The sequence below is a fragment of the Syngnathus typhle genome, linkage group LG18 (assembly GCF_033458585.1).
Source record: "Syngnathus typhle isolate RoL2023-S1 ecotype Sweden linkage group LG18, RoL_Styp_1.0, whole genome shotgun sequence".
Taxonomy (NCBI): Eukaryota; Metazoa; Chordata; class Actinopteri; order Syngnathiformes; family Syngnathidae; genus Syngnathus; species Syngnathus typhle.
In genome coordinates this window covers 7,359,551-7,387,474 of record NC_083755.1, presented here as the reverse complement: position 1 = coordinate 7,387,474, position 27,924 = coordinate 7,359,551, and the positions used below count along the sequence as shown (strand labels likewise).

At 46.5% G+C, this 27,924-nt stretch overlaps 1 protein-coding gene across 1 annotated transcript in view; it reads left to right on the top strand.

Annotated features, from left to right (window-relative positions):
- nrg3b (neuregulin 3b) overlaps positions 1 to 27,924 on the top strand; it is an 88,043-nt gene that overhangs the window by 33,346 nt on the left and 26,773 nt on the right. The window contains exon 5 of the mRNA XM_061264958.1: positions 25,009 to 25,144. Coding sequence (XP_061120942.1) covers positions 25,009 to 25,144 — 136 coding nt within the window. The remainder of the gene's footprint in view (positions 1 to 25,008; positions 25,145 to 27,924) is intronic.

Here is a 27,924-nt window from a genome sequence, read left to right as displayed (position 1 = left end):
GTCTGAGTGACCGTTCTGTTTTGACGTGCGTCCACTTTCACATAATTCCTCCAATTCACATGATTTGGATTGAAGAAAAAATCCAAAAGTCCTGGCTATTGCAAAAATTCCCAATTTTCCAAAACATACTCAATCCAAAATTAATTGATAAATGAATAAATAAAAGAATATATATGAAAATTAAAAATCAATCAAAATCAATCAAAAATACATTTATAAATAATTCCCAATATAACAGATTGTCATTCTTCTGTATTTGAAGGACGTGTCAATTTCAATCCTGCCTTTTTTTCCCCCCTCGGTTCCCTCTCTTCACTCTGCACCAATAAGCAGACGACACGCCCCGCTAATATTCTTATTTTAAGGCAACCTGTGGAGCATGAAAACTACCCGTGCCAAATATAACCCCAGTGCCACTTGCGGCTTGAGCTGAGATCTAATCAGCTATAATGACTGGCAACGCCAATGTTGCTATGCGGGCTCCCTGAAACGTCCTTCCCGGCACATTTCAAAAGCTGCTGAAAGCTGTTATCTTCTCAACCAGCTTGCTAAGCGGCTGGAACGGAATGACCAGCAATTTGTTTGAGAGTCCAAATCCAATCCTCCTATAGCGCTAAAATGTGCTTTTATGTCTTTATCTACAAAAACGATCGGGACTTGTTTTGAATTCAAATGGGCCACACGCAGCCCGAGAGCCAGACCGTTGAAGACCGTTGTGTGTTTGTGTGATCAAGCCAGCTTTCGGTTCAACTCCTCTTCTTCCCATCTCGCTTTCCATTGAATTGGTGTTGAGCGCTCAAGGTCGTGCAAGTTGTTGTCTTTGCATTCACTCGGCATTTTCGGGATACTCTGTTTGGGAGGTGGGGGTCAAATGACAGTGGGAGAATACACAACGGCGACCGAGCGCTCGACCTTCGGCGCCCGGACTGTCGAATTCGCGCCAGGTGACTCCGAATGTGTTCGGTCGTCCTTCATCCGTGTGATCCCGAATTGAGAATTCATGAGGACTTTTTCAGCACATCTTGTCCTTTTGTTGCATTTGAAATTTTTATATTCATTTTTATATGTTTATATTTATATATTTATTTTGATTGTTTTTATTTATCCAAATGCGTGCAACCTCTCGTCCTGAGAATCCGCCGACAAAAAAGACCCGAGGCTTCACACATTCAAGCCGAATAACAATAATTACTTCCTCGCTAGTATTCTGCCAAAAGAGCCTTTTATAAAATGCCATCTCATCATCTCATGATTTCATAATTGCATATTTTGCCACTGAACAAAGGACAGAGGAAACGACACAGACTGATAATGATTGTTTGGAGTGGCGTTGAAGTACTTTTGAAACGTACACAAGCAAAAGACGAGCACGAGCAGTGCAGCGAGTCCTCCCACGCCGTAGCGAAGTGACTCAGAGGCCGTGTGACATAACACGTGCCTCATGTAAGATAATCAATGCCCCAAGATCTTGCAACTCCTTTTTAATAGCTTGGCCCAAAAAAAGCATCCTTTCCTTTTTTTTTTTCATTGTCTCCAGTAATCTATTTTCCAATGCATGAATGACTTTCAATTTTCCCACAGAATAACTTGCGTGTCAGCAAAAAAAAAAAAAAAAATTCCTAACGCGGATTAATTAGAAGACTTTAAATAGCTGAACGACCTCTATTAAGTCAAATTTAAAACGGGTTTCAATCACGCAGAAATTCCCCCAATTGCGTTATAGTGAATTTTGCATTCAAAGACGCCTTGGTTTGATTTTTCTTTTTTCCTTTTTCCTAATACACTGATAAATGTTTAAAGCTATGTAGAAATGGGAAAAGGATACGCTGCGGGCCAATTTCTTGATTCCGAGACACTCTGTGGTGTCAGCACGGGCACTCTATCACTAAAAAAAAAAAAAAATCCCCGAGTTAAAATAATGATGACCTCAAGTGAGACTTCATCTCCTCAGTCTTTGAAGAACCGTCATCATTAGGCGCTCTTCTCTGTCACGCTGGAGAAATGTCAAGAGATTGTCCTGAATCAAATTTTACTGGCAGATCAAAGTGCATACCGTGGCGATGGTTCTGAAAAGACAGCGTTTATCATACACTATAATTTATTAGATAAAATGTCCGTATTTTCACCTCCCTGCGGTATTCAGACCTCGGCGGGAGGGCCGCGTTTAGCCCGGGAGCCGCATGTTGCGTACCATTGTCTTATACATACTTTTCAGTGCAGGATGAGTTTATTTGACTTGACTTTTGTATTATATTTGAATTAAAGCGGTGTGGTTGAATTTATTTTCCTTCCTTATGTCTTTGAGAGGATATTTAACAATATTGGTCTGACGGGTTATTGAGCATTTCAGAATTCTTAAACGGGTCATTTCAAAGCTCCACCGACGGAAACTGAAAGTACGACGTTGAATTATCGATTGATTTTCGAAATGAATGATCACGCGCCCCGCTTGCCTCATCCATCACTTTCACATTAGCAATCAATGGTGGACAAGGGATGAATCAATTATTACGCTCATCTTTCCGATTGTTGGTCAAATTCCATGTCTACATTTTGGATACATCGCTATTGACATTCGATGCAAATGTCGGCCTACTTTGGATCGGACACTTTCACCGTTGGATGGAAACTATCCTTTGACTCAGCGGCTGGCGGATGTGGAAAAACCGCGGGCGAGCGGTAGCGCTAGTCTGCTCTCGCGTAGCCGTGGATCATTAAACCGGTAACGGCGTACGTTCCCCGTCAGGAGGGCTAACAGAGTGTTGCCGTTGTAAATGTTATTAGATGCTGCTGCTCACTGCCGCAAAGGGTCACTTTGGAAAGTCTGGAGAGTCGATATCATGTCATCAGAAGGTGTCATGTCCGCCGTTTGCCTGTAGACAAGCCAAAATGAATGTTGATGATCATCATTTGTCAGCAAACTGCGAGGATCCCGCTTGTCCGTTTTTTTTTCTGGTCAAGGGTCATTGACTGCTGATAATAAAAGGGCATATTGTGCTAATGGAACATTTGGAAGGAAACGCCGCGTGAATCATCACAAAGTCTCAATATTTCAATCCATCGGTTGCCTCCGAGTCAAAACGCCGCATCGTTTTTTACACGAGACGCCGTGAAATTGGACTTCTTTACGTTGACCCTTAAGCGAGAAGGGGCGGACTTATTTCTAACGGACAAATCAATAATCAAAATCAGTAAGCTGTTTTTGCCAAACGTATGAAAAGTTGCCGTTTTTTTGTAAGACCAAAGAAAGAATATGATTTCTTCCCGAAAGTACAAGAAGGGAACACGGCGCGCTCGGCTTGCAGTGTGACTTTCTCTGCGGGGAGCCCAGCCTTGGACTTTTTTTTTTTTTACGGTGGCTAATGATGAAGTGGGCGTAGAATTGGCCCAAGGGCTCGTGAGTGGTTTGCTGTCCACAAAAGAAGGCCGTTGAAGAGCTGACACGTTAATTCCGCTCTTCAAAGTGACCAAATTTACGCTACGATTAAAAATGGAATAAAATAAAATAACCATAAGGCGAGCCCAGTTTGAATGGATCATACTTGACCACGACTCTTATTCGGAAAGCCATTCCGACAGTGGGCACCAAATTTTCCCAGCTTCAGATTATCCAACATGTAGACATATGCTCCATCGCCGACTAGTTATGTCACCAAATCCTTCCAATTTCTCCTATAGATGTTTTCGTAAAGGCAGTCCTACTTTTAGGGATTGAGCAGGTTTTGACCTTTGCGCTCACCTTGTGCTTTCCAAAAAGAACCTTGACAGAACCATTATGGAAGGCTCGGCCGTTCCGCTTGGCTGCGCCGCGGCATACCTGCCGTACGCAACTTTCGACGCGGTGGGCGGATGGATCTGAGGGGCTCAGCCGTGCTGCGGGAGATAGTAGCTTTGCTGCAGGGGCGGACAGCGAGACTGCTGTCAAGTCAAAGCAACCCACGTTGCACTTTGGAGCTAGTGGAAAGCAAGTCGGACCGTTGGAGGGCGGGCGGGCCTTTTGTTTTGGCATTTGGGCAGAAATCGATACCCCCGCGTAAAAAAGACAGATGTGGATTGAAAGAGACAAGGCCTGATTTTGGAGTGGATATTTGCGTGAAGGCTTTCGGGGCGCTTTGTTTACACTTGACTTGATGTGTTTGTCAGTATGCAAATCGGACCGCGAGGGTTTTTTTTTCTCGCCATGTGGCTTGTCAGCACAGCCAAGCTCTGACACAAGCTGCAGGGCCAAACAATGTTGAGGCGAGTGACGTTCCAACTTGCAGAGTCTGAAATATTTTCACCCGTTTGAAGCCAATTCCAGGTGAATGGAAATCAAGACTTAAGCCGTCTTGTTGGCGACCGATGGAAATGCGCAACATCGTAATCATGCCGCCGGAGAAAAGCGTTTACTGCCGCTTACGGGAAACAAGTGGCGCTTTTGCCATGTAATTGCATCAAATGACACGCTGCCAAGCACCCTGTCCTGGAAATCGGCGTGCCGGCGTCGATCGGGGAAGCGAGCAACGGTCCGGGAAGGGATCAGCGCGGCTCGGCAGGAGGCCCGCAGTCGAGCGTGCCTCCTCTCCAACTCCGGCCTTATTGAAGCGTCGACGATCCCCTGCTGGGGACTTTTTTGGGGCATCACGTGCGTCGTATAACGACGGCAACAATCGGTGGTTTCGAAAAACTGTTTTACAGCATTGCTGGACTGTTTTTTTTTTTCTTTTAACATCTTACTGGCCTCATATTGAAGGCACTGTTCCACATGTGAGAGGAGTAACCATGGTAACGCAGTACCAGAAAGCCGGTGGTGTCGAATACAAAAGCGGCGTGAGGCGACTTACTTATTATATACGAGCGGTTAATGAAACCAAGACTCGTCTTTTGTGCTCTTGCTATTAAACCAAATAGAACTAAGACGAACGTCGGCGAGTGAATGTGTAGCAGCACGGTTCCTGTAAAAGACCCTAAAAAATAGCTATTAGCTTCATTTATCCGTTTTCTTGCTTCCTCCCTGTTCACCTTAAAAAACAAAATGTTTCCTCGATGGCCTTAGACAGGTTTGAGCCTGCAAATCCACGAGCTGGGCTGATTTGGAGAGTCGCCCTCCTCCACTTTAATGACGCTAGCGTTTGAATTGAAGAGAGGCTATTAGCTTTTTCATCAGAGGTCAGCAAGATGCCCTTTCACAGGCACTCGTGGAATATTGTCGTCACCGGGATTTGCTTGATGGACTTTGCGAGTGATTGACGAGCCTTTTTGGCTGCCAGAAAGCGTCGGGCTCGGACGATCCACTTAAGCCGTGATAGCGTCAATCGATAAAATAAACAAGTGTCTTTTGGTCAACGCCCAAAAAAGTCCTCTGGCTAATCATGCGTCTTGTTTCAATCAAGTGGCAGTTTCTTATTTTCCAGCAGCCCGTCAAGTCATTTGATCAGATTTGAACGCCATTTCTCGGAAACCATCAGCCGGCTATTGTGTTTTCCTCGCAAGCGGCTTCACTCTATCTCTTGACATTTTATAGCACGGGAAATATTCATATAAAACACACAACCTAAAATGTCAAGCTCATAGTCATCTTTCACAGGCGTACAAATACAACGAGGTCGTTCCGAGCCCAGATGAGGAATCGTCGAAAATGAAGGATTTGCGCCCCGCTCGTATTCTGCATGCTCGGAATTGACCACGGCCAAAGATGGAATGTGCTTGATAATACGATACAAGAAATGTAAAACCCGACCTTATTCACCAGAATGGAAAAAAAAAAACCACTTGAACACTCTTTTGCAAACTGGAAAAAACGTGTAGCTGACATATGTGTCTCGCATTTTTATCGTCGAGAGCCGACATCGGTCGTCTGCTTGCTTTTACTCATTATCCCCGCTCGGCAAAAAGAACAGCTCGAGCCTCGTCACTTCAGCCAAGCGCCAGCGAGGGCTGCCGTATCGACTGGCGTTTCTTCGTTAGCGCGCCCGATTGGTCGCAAGTTGGAGGAAAGCGGAAACTCGCAACCAAACTGCAGATAGAGGATTCTATCTCCACAAATTGACACTCCTAACTAATATGCAGATTTAAAAACAAAAAACAACAACAACATGACATCCAAGGAGAAGCCTGCAAGGTCACGTCCAGAAAAGAACAAAAATATAGGAATAAAAATATCTTGGCCACGGCAAAATTCAACTTCCTGCTTTTAATGAGAGACGACAGATGAAAGTCTTTCCTGCCTTTCCTGTCTCGCACTTTTCAAATTGCATCGTTCAAAAGAAGCCCAAACTCTCGGAGGAGCGCCGAATAAAACATGTTACGAAAATCCATCAAAAAAAAAAAAAAGGCCAGTTTTGATCCGGATTCTAGCTTTTGTTGTGCATTTCTTGTCAGATCTCGTGTTTACCATTGCGCTGGTGCTCTCCCAAATGTAGTTTTGGCACACATTCGGAGAGAGCCGCCCCGCCCCCGTCTCGGCTGAAACCACATCGGGGGAGAACGGAAAACGAGGCTGAAAAGCAAACATTTCCTCCGTCGCTGTGCTCGTCGTCTCGTTTCCGCCTAATGGGAAGTTGTGAACAGCAGCAATACGCCAAATGGGGGCCAAGGCCCCGGGGGCCGTTGGACTTGGGAAGGGACCGACCGTAGCTTCATTTTTCCATAAAGTTCTGTTGATGAAGGAAGTGCGAGGTAATAACGTCGTGTGTAAAGATACTTCCCAAAGGAAATTTGACTCAATAGTGGTCTTCACACTCAAACATGCAATAAATGTTACTTAGGGTGGTCGCTATGGAAACAGGCTCCATACCACCAAGAGCAGTAATGAGTTTTGGTCGTTGTTGACTTTGTAGAGCACCCCCTACAGTTACAAATTGATAGTTGGCGTTCCTCTACGCCCAATTTGCTCATCGGGCGTATCAATCACGTTCGGCAATTTCACGGGGAGTTAACCGGCGCTAACCAAAACAGCAGCGCCTACCAAGGCATGTGAACCGTCTGGGCGTGAAGATTTACTGTTGTTTTTATGATGTGTGTTGCTAACATGAGAGGTGACTTGGCCGGTTCATCAATAGAACAGATTGCGCAAGTAGGCGATGTAATGTTGCCGTAGCAACAACACGGATACAACTTGTTATAAGATATTGTTTGTCCAATGCGGGAAAAAAAACTAGCTGAAACTTGCAGCAGAGTTTTGACGGATCCTTTTGATCTCATAATTGAGTTATTCGATGAATCGAGTAATTATTATATATTGCTACGCTTCAAAAACTCGAATAATAGAATATGCTGAGTAATGTATTCTGACCAGATTTCTGCTTGCCTGCCAGTTAAGTCCAAATGGAGTTGGAACGTAGCGGTCCAGTTTTCGGACCAGCGCCCGATTGCACCGTGAGGATATTTCCGATTAAAATGAGTGATGGCGGCAAAGTGAAGTTTGGCTTTAGCTTGTCCTAACTTTACTGCCCAGCAGACTTTCGCCGGACAGATTTGTCACATATTTTTCACTAACATCCTTTAACACCCAGCCCAGATTTACACACTCTGGGGGGTAATTTTTTGGAAGGGGCTGCAGGTCGGAGAGCTGAAACGTGGAGATAGCGACGCGTTGACATCTGCTACGCGAGCACAGATGTTTGTATGGCGCAAAACAACAAACCCTCGCAGCACTCCATTTATGACCATAATTGCACCTAAAGGATGAAGCCATGGGCCGCATCGATGCACTTAGCATTCAGAAAAAATAATGGCCAGTCAGTTGGCATGAAGATGATTGCATCATCTTTCATGATTAGATCTCACAAGCTTTTAAATTCAAAGCAATCCTAATTGCCTTCCCACTTTTAACATGTGATGCTCTTGTATATGATATCAAAAAAAAGTGTGTCAATTTCAATTCACGTGAACTGGCTAAATAGTTCCGGAAATTGTGCAAATTATTTTCCTTTCAGTACGCCGGATGTGCAACTCCTGCAAGATTTGAAAAATACCACAATAGTGACATGAAGCAAAAACAGGAAACATGATATCGCCACCATGCAGCAACTTGTGTCTCCGATTCTTGCATTTGTTCTTTCAAAGAGCGTCGAAACACTCGTGCATCCTTCCTGGATGTTGTTTTCCGCCAATCGTTGTTTCCGGTACATTGTCTCTCAACAAGCCAGTCGAGGACTCAAGAGCTTCTGGGATGGGAGGGGTGGAGTAAAGAGGGGGTGGGGGGGGGGGATTTATAGCTCGCAGGCACTCCCTCATGACTACACGGCCAAGCCCGTGTGATTACAGCCTAATCCTCCCCAGCATATCATGTGCAGCAGCGTGGTGGCACATTGAGACTTTGTGACATCACCCCCGAGAAGCAGGAGGCGGGGCTTGGCTTGGCGGGACTCCCCTCTCAATTCTCGCTGTCCGTCTTATTTTGTCTCTTTTTAAATCGCTGTCTCTACTTCTTTATTCGGCTTGTCAGTCTCTTCACCGCTCACGCTTGCACATGGCGGGAAGGGATCAGCGGGGGATTATCACCACTGCAAAATGTCTGTAGATTTGTGCGTCATCCGTGCGGGTTGCTTTTTTTGCGCCATCTAGTGGTCCGCTAATAGGGCAGCTGAATGAGCTGCTGACTCCTGGCTTTTTGTCAGTGCGCTACTTTGCAACAAAAAATGTGTTTTCAGATGTCTTTAAGAATATCTGACGGGGAGGCATTGCCCCCACGGCCCACCCTCTAACGCCGCCACTGCTGCTATTCTATTGTCCGTCTCCTCTGCCTGCAATGGGTTGAGTCAGCGCACACCGATACATATGACGCCTCTGGGAGGTCCTCCGATCTTCTGCCGAGTCCACCTTCGTCATCCGTCCGCTTCGTCATGTTCGCAATGTTCCACTCGGGTCCGTGCCGAGGTCGCCTAGAGTTTGACAAAAGAAGAAAAAATGCCGCAGGCTGCAATCAGGATCCCACGCGGAACATTTATGCGAAGGCCTCGGCGGCGGCGACTGAAGGTCTCGCCGTATCGTAGCTGTCTTTTTCCGCTGATACAAATTAGACCTTTTTTATATTTCACGACGATGGAAAAAGATCTTAAAGCAAAATTCACCGTTTATTTATTCGGATGTCAAAACAAACATCGAGTGGACAATTGTATTTTTGAGAATGACATTTTGGAATTCACGCTCAGCGTTGTTCCGGACGCCGGTGGAGAAGTGGCAATAAACGCTTGTCGTGATTATTCGCCGTCAAAAGTGCGCCGTCAGATTGGAAGCCGGCGCGGCCTTTTTGACAGCCGTCGCTCGTATTCGCTTTGGCCAATCACCAGCGCCGCCGACTTTGTATTTGTCTTTTTAATCTTCTGGTAGAGAGCCGAGGGCCAGACACTTGTCTGCTCATACTTTCTTGTCCTTTATTTGCTCCCTCCGTCTCAAAAGTTCAAACTTTTGCCGTAATCCGTTTCGAGTCATCGTGGAAACGGCCTCACGTGCATGCCGAGGAAAAAAAACACACTTCATTCCCTCTGTCACGTTTTTTTTTCCTTTATTTTTTTTTCAACCATGAACGCAGCTGACTAATGGGCAGGAGCTTGCGAGATGAAGCCCCGTAAGATGAATGTCAGCTTTGCCAGAGTAAATAATCATCATCCATCATCGAGCATCCGCTCCCGAGCTACCAAAGGGGGGTATTAGAAAATAAACACCTGCTTAAAGATTTATCGCATTTTTTTTTTCTATCCTCTGTCCACAACTTACACGGATGGCTCGCTCCTCCGCTCCGAGTATGTAGGAGTGGGTTTCTGGAGGAGGCCAGATGAATTGATGTAAGAAACGAGGTGTCACGAGCAGTGGGCAGCCGCTGGAGGTGCGCGAGAAAAAAAAACAAGTGGAGATGTCTTAAGCGCAAATCCCAACAGGGAGGCGAAAGGTCGTGCGGAACGATGGTTAAAGAGGCAGAAAGATGGCCGGGCTAGCCACTAGCAAAGCAAATTAGCTTCCAATCCTCTTGCCGTAGCTTCCACCGAGAAGATCCCTCATCTCACTCAAAGCGTTTGAATTTGCGATTTCCAGCTCGAGACTGGCAAGACAGCTTTGCTACCCACACACAAACTTATTTGTCCATATTTGAAGTGTTAGTGCCAAAATATCCGTCTGTACGCTTCCAATGCACTCCAACCCATAAAAAGCTGGCCATCTGATGGTATCTCGCTTCAGATGCTTAGTTACGCAACCTTTCGTCGCAACGAATCATCTGCCAGATGGAAAATGCCACGGTGAACGGCGAACCCGCGATTTGCGTTGTCCCGACGATGACGGATCGCTGATATCGAAAAGTTTTGCTGGCATCGCGCTTGATTCATTTGTGAAATCCATCACAGATTTATAATGTTTGCGAGTGGAGTTGGCAAACATCATAATCTTCTTCAATTATCTGACTATGACAAGTTTGAGTCTTCTTTTGCTCCAAAATTGCATTGACTCTTTCCAGCGCTCTTTGAGCAACTTTTCATTCCAGCAGCCAAATAACATTTAGAAAGCAAAGTGTGAATGTTGAATGGAGGTCAGGAGGAGCCTTAGCACCTCGTTTTGATTGAATCCGGCAGACTGGCGCTAAAGACCACTTGAACTTTTACGCCTGCTTTCATCTTTGACATGTTGCAGAAAAAGTTGAGATGAATCAGGCCCGGTTTGCAAAGCTCACATCTGACGCTCTTGTTTGTGGAAGCGAGGCATTGACTTCTTGTCCATGCGTGTGAACCCTCTCAGGATTTCCACACACAATGTTGGCCCCGTTCGAAGTGGTTCTCGTAATGGGGGGCGAAGCGCACGGCAGCGTGACTTTGCTCTGTCCAATCTGCTCGGCCAAAACAAACAAAGTGACTGGACAACCTCGGGCATGTCGTTCCAACTGTGAGCAATGCGCGTTGGGCGTTATTGACAATTTGCTTTTGAAGAGCCTGCGCAAACAGGAAATGTGCGTGCACGCTTGAAGCACAAGTTAACCTGCGGCACACGCGAAACGACATGCTAATCAGTTGATTCACCTTATTTGGCTTGGAGGACCAGGATGTATGTGTTTATTAGATTTTTTTGGTGAGGGGAATTTTATTTTATTTTATTTTACTTTATGTCTTTCAATTTCAAAATAGCACGAAACAATATATATTTTTATCTTCTTAGCTCGATATATTCCCGCTGTGTTTATTTCTCACATTCTTTATCGTCGCGCTCGAACAAAAACACGACTTTGATTCCCGCCGAAGATTATTCATAAAGTGGCCGGGAGCCAAAGTGGCAACGTCATGGCGGAAACGGAACGGCAAATGGATGGCGTCCGTTTATTGCCGCGTCTATCACAAACTGATTCTCCATTTGAAACAAAACTCATTTCCAAAATGGACACCGCGCGAGATTTACTACTCGTACATTCCGATACGCTGCGTTTATCGTGGCATATTTCAAACGGCTTGCCCCCCCCTTCTCGCCGGTGACCCCCTTATCTCCCATTTTCACCCACGGCACGGCAAATAATGGGCTCAAGGGCACGGCAGTCAGCTTGTGGAAATTAGATGAAGACGCCGTGGCCTTTGCTACTCACGCTTCCGTTTAAGCGGGATTCATTTTGCCTTTGATTTTCCACACCACTTCACTTGGTACAATCTCGCCGAGCGGAGCGGACGGTATCTTTCCGGAAGGGTGCGAGTTAGCGTGAGCGCTTCGGTCAGCATTTTTCTATTTATTGCACGAGCATAGGAAATGTGTTTGTTCACCGGCCGTTGTTTAGTCATTTGCTGCCGTTTTCTGTCGACTCATTTGTTGTCGTCGGGTCAAAACGGCTGTTGACTGATAAACGGCGGGAACAATAGTATCCCTCGTAGAGTTGGGCCAATGTTTCCTGGAGCTAAATGCTGACTTGGTGCCACACTCGAAGCTCTTGAATAATTCATCGGCCTACTTTCTTTTTTTTCTTCTTTTTTTTTGCACTCGCTGCTTTTCATTTTTGTTGGGAGGTGATTATTATATCAACTGTCTTCAGGGTGAATAAACTTGCCCCGCCCCCTTTTTATATTCATGTGCCTGAGGAGGACGAATATATCAACCACAATATGGAATAGCTGCAGGCAAACTGCATCGTAAGATCTCGGAAGTTGAAAAGCAGACAAATGACCACACGGTTCTCTCTCTCGCTCTTTTTGACCGAGCCAACTTTTCCTAATTGATTTATCTTCCTAAGATTGATTGTGTTTGCCAGCAGCGAGCCAAAGGCAGCACATTAAATACTGGTCCAATTAGCATCCTGAATGATGATGGCCAAATATAGGAATGTTTCAAAGATAGCTAAAATGTTGTGACAGCCCACTCTTCATCGTCAGATATCATTCAAATTTAAAAGCCCAGAACTTACCAGTGACCTTTGCACTTTGCTACACAACAACAAATGTCATCCGAAATAAATATGGTGGCTATACTTAGCGTCGTCGCTACCTTGTTTCGCAAAGCATAATTAAGCCAAACGATTGTGGAATTAGATTGCACGCTATAACGTTCCTTGCATGTGGCGGCTGATAGAAAAGGCGTTTATGCTAATATGGTTGCTCGGGTTACGAGTGGCCAGCTCTGATAAAGCACTGTGTCTAATTAACACGCTGACAGCTCCACTGTTGGGGGAAATCACACCCTTCCAGTTTGTTAACCAACTTACTGTGGCTACAGGGCAACAATTGCGTTTTGCCGCCCCCGTTTTGCACGATGTGTGATGCAATACAAACATGGCCGCCGTTCGCCCTTCCACTGTCCAGTCAAGCCACAATGGCATGATGGCAACTTGTAATTTTTTTGCCCTATTTTTTTTTTCCGGGTGGTATCTTCAGTGGGTTATAAAAAAAAAAAACATCTCAAAGAACTCAAATATGTGAGCACAACAAACAAAAAGCACTGACAAATCAAATCAAACAGTAAATATTTTGAAGTAGCCAACAATCATTAGCATCAGGGACGGCCGGCGCTCCATCTGGGAATTTTGTCTACTCCTGGCACGCCGGTCGACTCGCCTCGTGCCGGATAACTTATGTGCTCCCCCCCACCCTTGGATTTGAACACTTTATCTGATTCTGGAGCCAAGTATCCAGCTCATTAGGATCATATGTGCGTGCGATAAAAATAGTAACGTGGGTCACTAAAGATAACAATCACTAATGTATTAGTCATCCTTCGCTGCTTCAGACCTTTTTATTTTTTCCCAGCGTAAGTACGACTCCATCGGTCTTTCCACTCACTGATGTGGGGAAGCACAACCCGAAGACAGGATATCACCTGACCCAATAATGTGCAGTGGGAATCCAAACAGAGCCGAAGATGAAATGGATACGGCTCAGTGTTCTGCCAACCATTTTTTCGGTGATAAACGTATAACGGAGTGATCGGAGCTCAAACGCTTCGTATCGGGAAACCCAATATAGATCCGTAGCATTCCCTTTCGCTGTAACGAGCGTTTGCACGGATCGGCTTGTCGGTGCGGCGCTTGTTTTACGCTCGCTCGTAACAATACGAGCGACTCGCTTAACTTGGAAACCTTAATGTGTGTTGACAGAGGACGCTAATGTTTTCACGCCGTCCCGGTTAAGGGCTCTTGTCGTTTGCGATGTTCCCGACGAGACCTTCCGGGGCCTTCCGGGGTTTTTTTCTCCCTCACACTTGTCGATCAAAGGTCACCTCTTGGCAGGGTAGTGGCATCACCTCGGGCGGGTCGGGGCGCTGATGTGGCAAACTAAAAGGCTTTCTGACAGGAGCCGTAGTGATTCAGTCACCCTTTCCATCTCGAGAAGATTTTATTTGCGTTGCTTCCAGGCCTCCCCCTAGAGGTGTGATGCAAAACTGAGCTTCGTTTTATACCGCCGCCTGGTGGTCAAGGCAGGAATACCACAAGTAGCAGCAGCATGAATTGAATCGAAGCACAAACTCGGGATGATTCATTCTTTCTGTTCAAAGTTGCTGCACGATTGCGACGTAAGAGCGACTTTGACATCGCCGCCACGGAAAAACGTGAGATGCCTCGCTGAACTACGACAGATGAAAAGGAACGACATTGTTTATGTCACCTCCTATACACTAAAGAGGAGAGGGTGGGCTTACTTTAATCTCCCTGTCACAGAAATGAGTTCCTTTATTCCAGAGGGCACATGATCTGCTGCATGTTGCACGCCTCAGTAAACTCAGGGAAGAAGAAAGAAAAGACGTTAATATTAAAGACGAGAAGCTTGCCTTGTTGCGGTGGCGTTGCGTTTGAAAAGCGACCTGTCATTTTATTTCATCTTTCGTTGAGCAGGATTGATAGCAAATAAAGTACTTGAGTGTATTTTTGCATATCTGAGCAAGGCTAATAATAACAACGCATCATGCCGACCTAAGCGCTATTTGGCCAGCGAGTGTCGAGATGAGGAAATGGGGGAGATTTCGATAATCATCGACAAGTGATGAATCAAAGTGTCAATGTGAGGCAGATGCATGCGACCACAGATTGTTTTGACTCTCAATGTCCACTTTTTTTCTCGTGTAAAATATCAACACAATCCTTCGTAGTTCTTCCCAATGAGGCTGTCGCCCTAACGCGTCTCATGAATATTCATGTGGAACAAAAGCCCTTGGCGCCGCCCACATGCAGCCACCGTCAGTGCGCTTGTGGCGCCACATGCTAACCGCCACTCCCCATGTCCAAGTTGTAGCAGAACACATTTCACGGCGACTTGCGTGTTGCTTCACACTTGACTTGCTAAGCAACGCTGGAGGAATTTATTCAGTCATGGAAGATGCTTTTATTATTTTATTTCATTTTTATTCTATTTATTTTATTTATCTTATTTATTTTATTTTTTTGTTTATTTGATCGGGACAATATCCATCGATGCACATTTCTGTAGCTGCCCCAGAAATAGGCCAATTTTCCATTTATGAATCCCAATCCATGCTTTAATAACTTCCTTGATACCAAATGAACACGTTGCGGAATTGTAAATGACCCGATCACGGCAAATGTGCGAGATTCCGTGACAGCCCAAGGCGTCGTTGGGTGAATCTGGCTGCTACATTATAAATAGTCGGATGCCATTTTAAGGAAGTGACAACAATTCTATCACGGACCCCGCCTCGAACACACCATCGTCTCAGCATCCCAACGGAACGTAAAAAAAAAACACGTTATCGGCCCTGGAATCCAAATAACAACGCTATCGGCGGTGGTAATTAATCTTGTCGTTTCCCCGCGGCCTGTAAAGGTTAGACGTATCAAAACGCTAATGATGATCGGAAGGCAGACAAATTGCCGCTGCGCTTTTGCGTACGACGGGGCGGCTTGCTTCAATCAGGGCACGCCGAGGAAGCCGCGACCAATCAATGGCGTCCCCATTGAGGTCATTATCTCTGTGTATTGTAGTTTGCCACCTAATATGCTATTGTTGCGAAGGATGATTGGCCGATTTATATTCTTGGGCCAGAATGCACGTATAAACACAGCAGCGCCATCGTTTCCAAGCCGCCAGCGACGTCATATCAAATAACGCACGGCATTATTATGTAAGGCCCGCCGCCGCCGCACGGCGCCGAGCCTACGGAGGCACGGCCGTTTGTTCTCTTTGAAGCTCCCCGCCCGGCTTCGCAGCAAATTTCAACTAATTGTTCAGCCGGCAACTTTAGTGCTCGGCTCGGCTCTCCGAGCTCCCATTGTGTCGTTTTCAGCAGCAGCAGGCAAAAGAGTTTTTAAAACTCCTCGGAGCATACCTGCTGCGTTGCCAACTGCAGCTGCGGCGTCGTTAGAGCCAGCGACTTGCTAACGCGGAAACGATAAGTTGCTCATAAAACTGTTAGATTCCGAGCTACGCGAAATGGAGAACCGGACTCGGGTACTTATTCAGCCTGGTTGTTTTTATTGTAGTGCTTTTCTTTTGAGAAGCAAAGGCTCCTTTTGTTCACATTTAATACACTTATTAGGATAAAATATGACTAGGTGTCAATTTGTCTGTCTATATGTGCTGCTGCATGCTTGCGTTCCATAATCTTGCTTTACTGAACGGTCCTTTCTGCTCTTCACATAAGTGTGTAACAATGAGCTTGGGGGTGGTGCAAGCCATTTCCCTCTTTCCCAGCGGTGATCAGTCAGCCAGCAATGAGTGCAGCTCATTGCCATTGTAATAGCGTCACTCTTTGATATTATTGTGCAGTACGCCACGCGGGCCTAAATGCATTTCCGTCAGATCCCACTTTGGGGTCGGGGTGTGTCGCGTCGCAAGTAAATGAACGGAATTCTCCTTCGCCGCTCCCTCCGGGCTTCTGTTTGCCCTCCTTCTCCAGCTCCCCGGAGTGCTCCGGAGGGGGAAGCCACCTTCATGCCTCGTTGACTTTGTTTGCTCTGGCTAATTTTTCCCATTCCCTCCCTCCCACACAGTGAAAGTGGCGATGGGAGGGTGCAGCTCCCCCTTAGTGAGTTTGACACGCAGACTGTCATGCAGCAGCTCTCAGCGAGGTGGCGATTAGCGAAACTGTCACCATATGGAGTGAGAAGAAGCGTCAAAACAAGGCCACGTAATTGCCGCCTTACGGAGACGGCCAACGGAAAGAGCGCCCATGCTCCGGATAGCCGCTTTTGCTAATTATCGCCACAAAGACGCCGGCTTTTGAATAGCAAGAAGACAAAACACAATCAGTACTGGCTTTTCCCAGCTTCTATTTTTTTTTTTTTGGTAACCAGCAGCTATTAATACAAATGTGCTCTTGTAAGCCCGAAGATTGATTGCCGGACACTTCTGGGTGTAGTTTGCCGTTTTGCCCAAAGTCAGTTGGGATACGCTTCAGCTCCCCCCACAACCTTGAGCCGGGAAAATGGATGTACGTGGAACAAGGTTGCTTTTAAAGATTTTCTTCGAAAAAAGGCTGCAAAGCATTTGCACCACGTGAAAAAAAAGAAAAGCTTTCATCTGCTAATATGACCATTCAGGCTCTCGCTTGTGATTCATCGCTAATGACCACCGAAATGCTTCGCAGAACCCAAAGGATGCCAAAAAAAATCCTCCCCGCTTAGAAGGAAACACGGCGAGTGATAAGGCGGCAAATATGGAAGACTTTTTATCACGGTTAAGAAAACCATCGTCGCGCCCCGTATCGAAATGGACTCGGAGGCCGACTCGCCTTGCTGGCGGCCTAATTATACAGATCGGCTGCAGCGGAGCGCGGACCATCAGCTCTGGGGACGAATTAATTCGGGTGCAGGGAAGGGGAGGGAGCGAGAGCGAGGTCTGGCGCTAGTGTGAATTGATGGCTACTCGCTCGGTGACTGCGGGGCGCATGGCGTGTCATTTGGAGTGTGACAGATTTGTGTTGAATTACAACGAGAGCCATAAGCCAGACGTAAACAACATTTGCGTTGGTTCAACGACGCTCGCCGCGTGTGTTTGCTCCACGACCAACACGCCTTCATCACTCAAAACGGCCGCCGGTCATTGGCCAGCAGGCCCGGGGGAATTATTGTTGGACTGCGTACAGTGTATTAACTCCCATAAAGCGCAAAGTAATTGGATCATAAAAGGCCATTTAGGGCGACAAATGTTTGTTTTTCATCACGTAGCGGCGGGCCGATTGATGCCGCGCGTAATTAAAATGTCATTTTGGCCAAATGAATGCCGAGGCATATATCGTACTTTTATAACTTTTCCGCCGGCGTCTGTGTCATCGACAAGTCGGGTTAATGAGGAATATTGGGATGGAGCGAGGCCGTAATGTGCAGACGGAAGAAACAAAAGGTCATTAAGTAAATCAAAGACACGTTTAGTGTATTTGTCGGGATGCGCGTGAATCGCGCAGAGCGATATCAAGGCTTGATCATTAGCCGAACAAACAAAATGATTAAATTAGGAGAAAAGAATTTAAGGAAACATCTACTTGGGCTTCTTTGTGCTTTCATTGTCGTGTTTCTCCAACAAAAAGCTTCTCTCAACGGGATAAGCGTCGTCGTAATCGGCTCGGCGATAATAAAGATTTTCCGTCGTGTATTTCACAGCACGCAGATTTAACTGGAAAAGTAATCCTCTGGTGGTGCACGCTAGCAAAAAAAGAAAAAAATGTTGCTTTTAGGATCCAGGCCCAACAAGGACTTTAATCGCCGAGTGCAACGGAAACATTGTCGGAGGGAAGGACTTTTGTTGTCGAACGTGTCACTTTGTGACCTAGTTTTTTTTTTTTTTTTTCCTGCGAGCTTGCCTTGTCATCTCCGTCGCCGCCATCTGCGCCACACGGCGGCCTGACAACCGCTGAGCTTCCCCGCTTGGCATCTTTGATGGGAACCCGCTGAGCCAAAGTTTTGATGTTTGCGCTCTCGTCTCGCTCGAAGAAAACGGCTTTGAGGCATCGGCGGAGTCATTAAGGCTGCCGGCCGGGCTTTATATGTTCATTAGCGCCAATTTGGAACTTTTATTTATATAGCTGGTCTTTCGAAACGGGTGTGTAGACTTTTGCTATCTTTCTCTGCTCTCTAGATGGGGATGGTGGCACAAAAGGAATGACGGGGTGCTCGCCGCCGTTTTGTTGTTACAAGCGGTTGCAATCTCGTAGCAGACGTCCCGCTCGGCCTTTGACGCATGTCGGCCGTCGGCGAGCGGTGACACACGAGCGTCGCGCTACGGGACTGTAACAAATTCATCCGGCGGATGGCTGCGAGCGCAACGCCTTTGATGAATCCGTCCGTTAGCCGGCGTTATGCATCGGAGAGAAGCGCTTTGCCCGCCGCCCGGCCCATCCTTCATGTGCAACATTTGCGTCCGTCAGCTTCAATGTTTTCATCCGTCTCGTGCGGAAGGCCACGGGAGGACTGAATGCCAATTTATTTGCGGGCGGAGGCGACACCAAATTGCACCGCCTCGTCACTTTGGCGCCGCTGAGCCGCCTTAGCGTTGAGAATGATGAGAGCCCGCGAGCTAACAAACAAAAATTCTTTGGATGACATGCGACTGTGAAAGGTCGGTTGAGGGTGGTTACATGTATACTCGAGAGAGAAGAAAAAAAAAAAACACCTTCTCCTCCTCGTCGTCCGCCTCTCCCACGCAGGCGGATAAACACGGCAGGTGGCGAGGTGTTAAACAGCTCATAATTTGGCCGGAAATATAAGCCAGACATCATCCCGAGGCTATGGGGGGGGTGTCGCGGTTGACTTAACAGGATTTCTCGGATCCAACATCAGACTTCACCGGCATCTCACTACGTATTTTCCGGGAAAAACCACGGCGGTGATTTGGACCGATTTAATGATATTTTGGCCGATCTTAGCCACGTTAGCAACATACCAATTTTGGTGCAGACATAATGACGTGACACGACAGAATTGGAACCTCCCTTAATTGGTCTCCGATGGTCAATCTCGAAATCTGAGGTCATTGATTCACCGGAGTGTTATTAGAGAGCAATTCTTCCATGCAGCCGGATTACGGGCTTCTGCTTTTATGTCCTCGCTCGGCATCCGCTCGTTATTTTCATGTCGAGGGACGGGGGGGATTGTGCGGACGGCAATTTAACGGCGCCCTGCAATTTTGACGTCAACTTGGCCTCATGTGGCACCTCCTGTTTGTTTTGCGCTCGGGTGGACAGGGGCGGCGAGGTACACGCCCACTTAAGTGTTGCTTTGATTGCGCGCCCCTCAATTGGCCTGAAAGTGGAGCCTTTTTAGTTTGGGTCATTAAGACTAATATGGAAAGTAAATAAATAGAAAACCGAAATAAATAGAAAAAGAAATAAATAGAAAAAAGGATCATATATTGCAATTAATTTGGGTCATTTTTGGTTGCGTCTCGCAAATAGCAACGTCGTCATCGCCGACTCATCAGTGTCGTAAAGAAACACAAAATGTATCCTCTCCATTGTGCACATTAAAAGCAAAGGTTGAGAGAAATGCGTGAGCACCCTGCCCACTATGTTGCTAGGCAACACACACACACACACACACACACGCACGTACCCAACCTGAATGCAGCATCTCGAGTCGGCCAGGCCAGCCCACGTGAGCACAACTGATGTAAATATTCAAGTGAGCGAGACGCTCGTGACGTTATTTTCCGAGGCCTCTTTGGATCTGTGTGAAATCAATCAAAATTGCAAATGGCCGCCTTCTCCCTCCGTCTTTGCTGCTTCAAATAAGACAACGTGAAGCTCGACAAAAAAAAAGAACTGCTGATCTTCAGAGTGCATTTTATCAAACCGCCCACCCGTCGTGCTGTGCTGATGTGTGCCCGCCCGCTTGCTCCCCCCCCTCCCCTCCAGTGTGCCCAGAGAACTGCCAAGAGAGTGGACAGACAAGCTCAGTGACTGCCAGTCCGCAGATGCGGGAGCCCTTGCGCTCATGCATATTAAAAAGCCCCGCCACCTGCTCGTCGTACATCACGCCCCGTATTCTCACGCCTCGGAATTTTAATCAAGCGTGCCGGCAGGAAGCCGCTCTGCCGTCCACGTCTTGCGGGATCGTTTAACTCCCGACGTGTTGTCTCTCACCAGTGTCGCCTCGGCATAATGCTGGACGTCCCCCGAGAAACAAAAAGAAGACGGGAGTCCGTCCCGCCTATCAAGTATCGGAAAATTTCCATTCCGGAGCCTTGTCTTTCCTGTCTCACGCTTAGCCGCCGCCGCAGTGAATAATTCGGCGCCTCCACATGGACAGAATATTTATTTTGAAGACGGCACCAGCTTGAGCCACTTTCACTCATCCATAAAGAGACAGATTTTACCTTCATCTAATACATCCATCCATCCATTGATTTTCAAAAATTGGTCTTTGTGATTTTGGAAGTTCTAGGAGGCTTTTTTTTTATTCCGTCTTGCAGCACAAGCATGAAGATACTGGATTTATTTCCTCGGTTGGTAGCTATAAATAGTATCATTGCTAACTAAGTGAATGACTTTTGAAGGTTACGTCCCCTGCCCGGGAACTCCGCCACATGTGTGTGTGCATGTGTACGGCGAGCGTGTGAACTTTAATGAAGATGCGGTTGACGCGAGAGGTGGGCGGCTAATCAGGAACGCGGACGGGCTGAAGGGCGGCGCGCGGCCCCCCTCGAGCTTTTATTGCACGTTTGGCTCAGCGCAGGCCGGACTTTATTAACCCGCTGCTTCGGATCATCGGCGGCAGGCGCTCGGGTGTCCGCCGACTAACGACTGCGTGCTAATGACTACATTGAGTCATAAAATCATGGCGGGGAGCTTCTATGTCTGCAACATCGGCCTTTGCCTTGCATGACAAATATGGCCGCCTCGGTACCTGCTCGAGTCCTCCCGGGCTTTTGGTATTGATACTCTCGGCCGGGTGCATCGTTTTCAGTTCATGTTCATCCATAATGAGCTTTGTGTTCGTCTGCCTCCAAGCATCCAATAACTCGAACGAACTCGGAGGTGTATTGTCTCTTCCTTTTTCGTTGCTCGCTTTTATCTCGCAAGGCAATCTATGGACGGCATGTTTTTCGGTGTAAAAAAAAATAAAATCATTGTGTTTATGACGCTTATAAAACCCAATTGTATATGCGGTATAGTTGGATGAAGCTCAAGTTCCCATGTTGTCGAAAATATGCTGAGGGCCAAATTGAAATTTCAAAAAATTGCCATATTAACCAGCAAGCTGCAGGGGCGAGTATTGCCTCACATTCTTCCTTTTAGCCTTTGTTTGCACTTATATTTCCACCTCTTCTGCTGAATTCTCCACCAACTCTGAACATAGCATAACAACGTGACGTCCATCCCCGCAGCTTTAAAGCCATCTGTGATTCGGAGCCTGCCCGTGAGGCAGCGGTGCAAGTTGGCTAAGCAATCAGCAGCTTTCTCTCTCTCTCTCGTCCATGTTTGAAAGGGGCCTTTGGTGTCTTCTGCTGTCAACGCTGGCAGTGCTCTCCCAACGAGCGCCGGCGTCTCCAGGGGCGGCAAAGCCCTGCACAACAACACTAATGAGTGCATTAGGAGGAAGCCGCGGAGGGGAAAAGGCTACGATTGTAAACGTAACGGTCTCGCGGGTTGTTTGCCCCTGCCGAGGAACCTCGGGCGTGAGCACGCTGAGAGCGGGGACCGACCTTGACATTGTCTCTGCTGCCGCACTTTTTTTTTTTTTACTATTACCACCTACTGCAAATAATATGCAAGTGGTGCACCAGCTGCAGCGCCGGCCTTAGAATTCTCAGCGGCGGCATCTGGGAGAGAGCCTTGAAAGTTACTCGGCGAATCAGCGAATCTCATTGTGGCTTCTCTGAAAAGCGGGAGACGTGATTTCAAAGAGCGCACGATGAATCGCAGCCGCAGCCTCGGTCGCCTTTTATGAGTGCATTTTCATCCGTATAGACTTTGCTCCGAGCTGGCAGGGATTTCATTTTAATTCAAGATCATTAAGTGAACTCAATACTCTGCTTGTTTGTCACTTCCAATTTGTCGCCGTGCTTCACTCGGATTGTAACTACTGTAAAGAGGCTGAAGAGATGGAGCTGTAAAGAGCCACTTTCAAATATAGTGGAGTTTACTTGTAATTTTGCCCGTAGGAAATAAGTCAATTAAAACGCCATTACTGACTGCACATGGCAACTTCTTAAACGGTGAAAACCACAATGACATTGATAAGTTAAACGAATACACAATCCATATGATAAATCACTCAAATAAGATAATAATGCCTGGCGTCCCTCAAGGCTCCATCCGAGAGCCCCTTCAGTTTCCAGAATGAATGATTTTGTATATTTTCAAAAAGTATCCAACATATTTTGAGTCTCTTATACAGCCGTGTAGGGTACCGGAATCAATGCAATGACATATCCGGAATCAGATTGCAGTGGAGCCTGTCCGTTTGAGATTTGTGTCTTATAAATCATTTGGGAGAAACCATCATCCAAGATTCATGAGTTCAGGTTTGTCTTATATTTGAGAAACCACAGCACGTTTGATTGATCAGGTCCTGGGGTAGAATATGCCATCCCATGTTGAATTTAAGGCTGACCTGACAGCCCGGCTCCCTCTGGCTGAAGACGTTCAAAAAAAAAAAAGGGGCTGCCAAAATGTGCCTTCAAGTCCGGACAGCTTTCTTTTTTTTCTCCGATGCGACATCATACATCATCATCAATTCCCAAAGTGCCGTGTCACTGGTGTCCCTGCAACCTTGTGTTGCTCACTTCCTGCCTCGCGAGCCAATGGAGAATGACAAATAGGGGAATTCAAGTTTTGAACTGAAATCTCGTAACTGCTAAAAAAGCTGCCGGCCCTTGACTTTTCCAATCTGGCCGTATCAGAAAGAAATCGACATTGTTTAACGGTAGGAGCATCTCTCTTTGTGTGCTTTTCTGACCTAACATAGCATGCACCAAAGGGGATTTTTTTTTTTTCTTTTCTTCTAGCATACCTAATGTGGTCACTGCTGCTGCTCTTGAGATAAAAGCTGAGAGGGACTCAAAACGCCGTGACAATTATTGCTGGGGACTGGCATCCCGCACGGGAGAACGTTCTGTTCTATTTTCTATTTTTAAAGTTGCATCTTGAAATAGAAAACCTTTTAAATGTTGTCCTGTGGGAATTGATCAAATTTGTCCAGTTCTGGATTGAAGACCACACACACACACACACACATGCTCACATCTTTATATTGGAATTCCTAAACGAGGTAACCAAAGTAATGGAGAGGTGAAAAATGACTTTTTATTGGCCTCTGCAAATAACTTCACCACTTTTAGATTGCTTTTCCTTAATTACTAATGGCATCCCTCAGGGTTCCATCCAAGGAACCCTTCAATTTGCAAAATGCTTCTAGGATGGTAACACCTTTTGTACAGTTGGATTATATTTGGCAGCTCGTTTGTGTCTTTCCTCATGAATAATTTTAGGAAAAGGGCGCATTTGCATGTTCCAGATTGGCACCACATAGTGATTTGGTTTAGCTCAACCCGTCAGTGTTTGGTCCCAGAGAGAAACATATTTCTCTTTTTGATCTCTCATCTCTTGGGCTTTCCATCATGAGCCCCAGATTGATCGATCAATGGCCATAAACAAAACACAGATTGAACGAGACACTGGGGCACAACAAACAGATTACAGTGTTTTTATTTTGCCACGAGTGATCGTTGGCGAGAGCATCTGTCGGGAGGCGGCCGCCGGCCAACAGCCGCGCGGCACGCATGGCCGTCAAATGCGCGCCAGATGATCGACACGGGCTCAGAATGGCAATTAGGAAAGAATATCGGTGTCTGGGATTTTCCCCAGATGCACTCGCGCAAATAACGTCAAGGGATGAAAAGGGAGGATGATACGTAATCCAATTGTGATGGCGAGCTATTGAGCGTAACGCCACTCAATCCCATTTGCAGTGCTCCACGATTACAAGTCGTGTTTGCGGGTCGCCCTCGCGCGCTAGCATGTAGCTACACTCGCTCGCTCCCGATATTCATATGTTCCCACGACAGCTTGCCTGACAGCTGTGCATATATCACCGGGCGGAGCTGTCTGCATTGCGGTGCTGAAAGATGGCGGCCAAGCAGGCCGGCTCTTGATGTTGCGAGGGCCGCTCAGGGTCAGAGCAGCCCGGGGAATTAAGTGCGCGTCACAAGGCCCGGCGTTGGCCGACTCTTAACAGATTGCTGCTTCGCTTTGTGATTTGTTACCGTCATGTAGCTGACAACGTTTTAAAATATGCATTTTTCAGGTGGATTTTTTTTTTTCCCGCGTGAAAAGGAAATCAACCCGACTGTGATGGAAACAAAGCTGCAGGAGACATTGACAAGCAGGGTTTGTCTTGAAAGACCTTGTTGATTTGTTTTCAAGGCTCCTCACTGAACGGGTTCACCGCCGCTTATCTCTTTAGCCGGCCAAATCTCGCAACATAGCTCTTCCTCTGTCCAACGCTAAACTCAAAAAAGGTCAAAAGAGACGCTCGTGTTGCAGCCACGCTGTTTTCTATTTCCACTCTGGCGACCGGTTTGAACCGGCCCAAATCCAATCCAAACTGGAACGGGATCGCGCCTATAGATCATATCAGCTTTTGCATTTGTGGTCCTAAATTTCTTTTTGTGTTTCTTTCAGCGATGGCACCGACACAGCCCAGCCTGCGCTCGGAGGTTTTCAAGCCTTGCGTGGAAGATAAGGACTTGGCCTTTTGCCTCAACGACGGCGAGTGCTCCATCATCGAGACGGTGGCCGGGGTCCATCGACACTGCAGGTGAGTGCTCGTATTCTTTTTTTTTTTCGCTTTTTCCCCGATCATGCAAACGGAAGATAATCGCCTCAACCGCTAACTGACGGATCAGAGATGCTTTGGCCGCATTAGCTTGCGCTCAATGGCTGATCCGTGCAAACAAATAGCGGCGGGACATAGAACAAGCACCCAATCGGCTGTCTGAAAAGTTCCAGGATTGGCGTCGTAAAAGCCAGTCTGAAATCTAATTACATATTGAAGTAGCGTGTAAAGTTGGCTTTTAGTCAGACGGATTACGTTAAATAAACACACTCGAACATCTGGGGAAGTGGTTGTCAAAAGTACTTGGAAGATTTCAAGCGTTGAAAGGAAATCTCCAAAGTCCAAATCGTCTTCCGTCACTCTTGTCTCGATGTCAACGTTTGATTTTTATTGCATGAAATAGGCCCGTTGATATTTTCAAACACAAGTTGTTGCTTCAGACCGTCCAGCCTGCACCCTCGGAGGCTTCGTTCACCATCTTTAAATATACATCAGTTGGAAAATACACAATGGTGTCGAAGCAATCGCTGTCACACAGTGATTGAAACCGCTGAATAGTTGATGAAAAAAAAATCTCATTTTGCTTTTTTCTCGCTGCCTTCCACGTGCAGGATGTTCACGTTTGCCAATGCTAATAAGGCTCCCAGAATAAACATGCAAATTTGCTTTAAGACCTACTTCCACGCGAGCGCCTCGGCTGGCTCCGCCGTTCTCGCCTTCGCACAGTCGAGCGGAGGGACGGCGACGTTTGGACATGTTGGACGGTTTCTCTCTGGAAGCGAAATCAGTTGAAAGGCAGCCACATTGCTGTTTATGCAAGTGGTAGTCAAACCGGGTCGCCGTTTTGGGCCAATCGTCAGGCTTTCTGTAATGTCTCCCTCTGCTGGCCGTTGTTTGAATTCAAATAACATTTAGTCCAGCAAATCAAAAGGAAAAATCCGCCTTGTGTGCGCTGGCGCCATGGCAACGGCTTCTCCCGTGATTGTGGGCGCAGGGGAAGACATATTTACCTTCAGGCGTCATCATCAAGACAGTCACGATTGATTGGAGACTAATCACGGCGCTATTGATGCCCGCTGTCATAATTGATTCAATTACGCATTTTTCACTTTTGATTGCTGCCTCCATCAAATTGCATCAAACACAGGTCAAGTTTTATCGGACACCTCCAGGCAAATTATTTTGGATTGAATGTATTGAGGTTGCGTTGACATATTGGACAGCGAATGTCGATATTGTCTTGTTTGGAGATGCATTTGTGTTATTATGGAATTTGCTTATACAGCAGATGTGTACTTGTGATGAGTCGACCAGATTTGCTGGGAAATTCACAAACTGATTGAATTAGCCCTCAAATTTAGAATCACGTTAAATGTTTAAATCCTCTTATTCAATTGCTTACTAGAGAGCACTGACATACGCAAACGCAGCACGGACAGAGGCCGATGCAGATTCCGAGATTTGGCCGAGGAAAATTTCGATAACCGATTAACCCGCCGATTAATTGAGTATAGAAGCAATGAAATGAATTCCCCAAGGAATTTTCTAACCCGAGCGAATATTTTTGAATACATCAGAAGAAAGTCGAGAAACGAGGAAGAGCTGGATAGCTGCAGGCAACTTCACCTTCACGCTCGCGTGCTTGTTCACACACACACACAGACACACACCACCTCGGTGGGACATAAAAATCAGACGCATGGAAAAAGGCCAATTACAGCCTTTTATTAAAATGACAATAGTTTGTTTTACGGCTGGCCGTGCGGGCTTTTTATGCTGCGCTTTGCCTCGGCCAACACGTGTAAGCGGCGAAATGGTGATGGATTTGGATTTTAATCGCGGCTGTAAACAAATGACGGACGAGCGGTGTGTGAGGTGCGCTGGATAAAATGATATTGTGGCAGCTTGCGAGTAAACACCTCGGGCCTTTTTTTTAGCCCGTGATCATATCTTATGGAAATAACGGCGTCATAGTTGGATGACCTTGGACGGGCTCAGACATTATTGACGACACGTCCTCGGGCAAAGATGTCGTCCTACCGCGTTTAAAAGAAATCGACTTTGAATTGGGCAATTTAAAATAGCAAATTAAAGAGAGTTAATGCTAATGTTGTCCGAACTAGTACCTGCGGGCACCATTTATTTTATTTTTCTTATGTTAATCGGAGCATGCTCTCACGGGCCAAAACTGGCCCTCTGGCCACAGGTTGGCCAACTTGAGTGTTTTGCCTTCGCACAAGTCGAATCCTTTTTTTCTCATTTGACTGAGGCGGCGGAGTTTGCACGTCAAAGTGTTTCCTAGCTTGTGATGCAAAGATGACGCAAAGCTGCTGCAAGCGCAACAACTTGGACCAAAAGAAAACAACAGAAAGTTAAGAGCAGCCCACTTCTGCATTTCCTCCTGTAAGCCGCCATTTCTTTTTTTTTCCTTTATCAGCGCTGCGTTCCGATTTATATGTAAATCCGGCATTATTACGTAAAAATGCAAATGCGCCGCTCTAGACGCGTGCTCGGAAACTAATTCCGAAGGGAAAAGTTTGCATTTCAATCAATCATTTTTATCATCGGCAATTAATTAACAGCCATTTAACGATCGAGTGATAAGTCAGCGGCAGCAACATCAAATCAAACGCAGGAATGTTGCCTAAGTGACGAATGATTTGGGTCGTAGTCCACGTCTGCCGAGCGAGATGGATAAAGGCGGTGATGATGAAAGAAGGGTTGCCGTGGCAACCAGAACGTACGCCAGCACAATTAAGGGT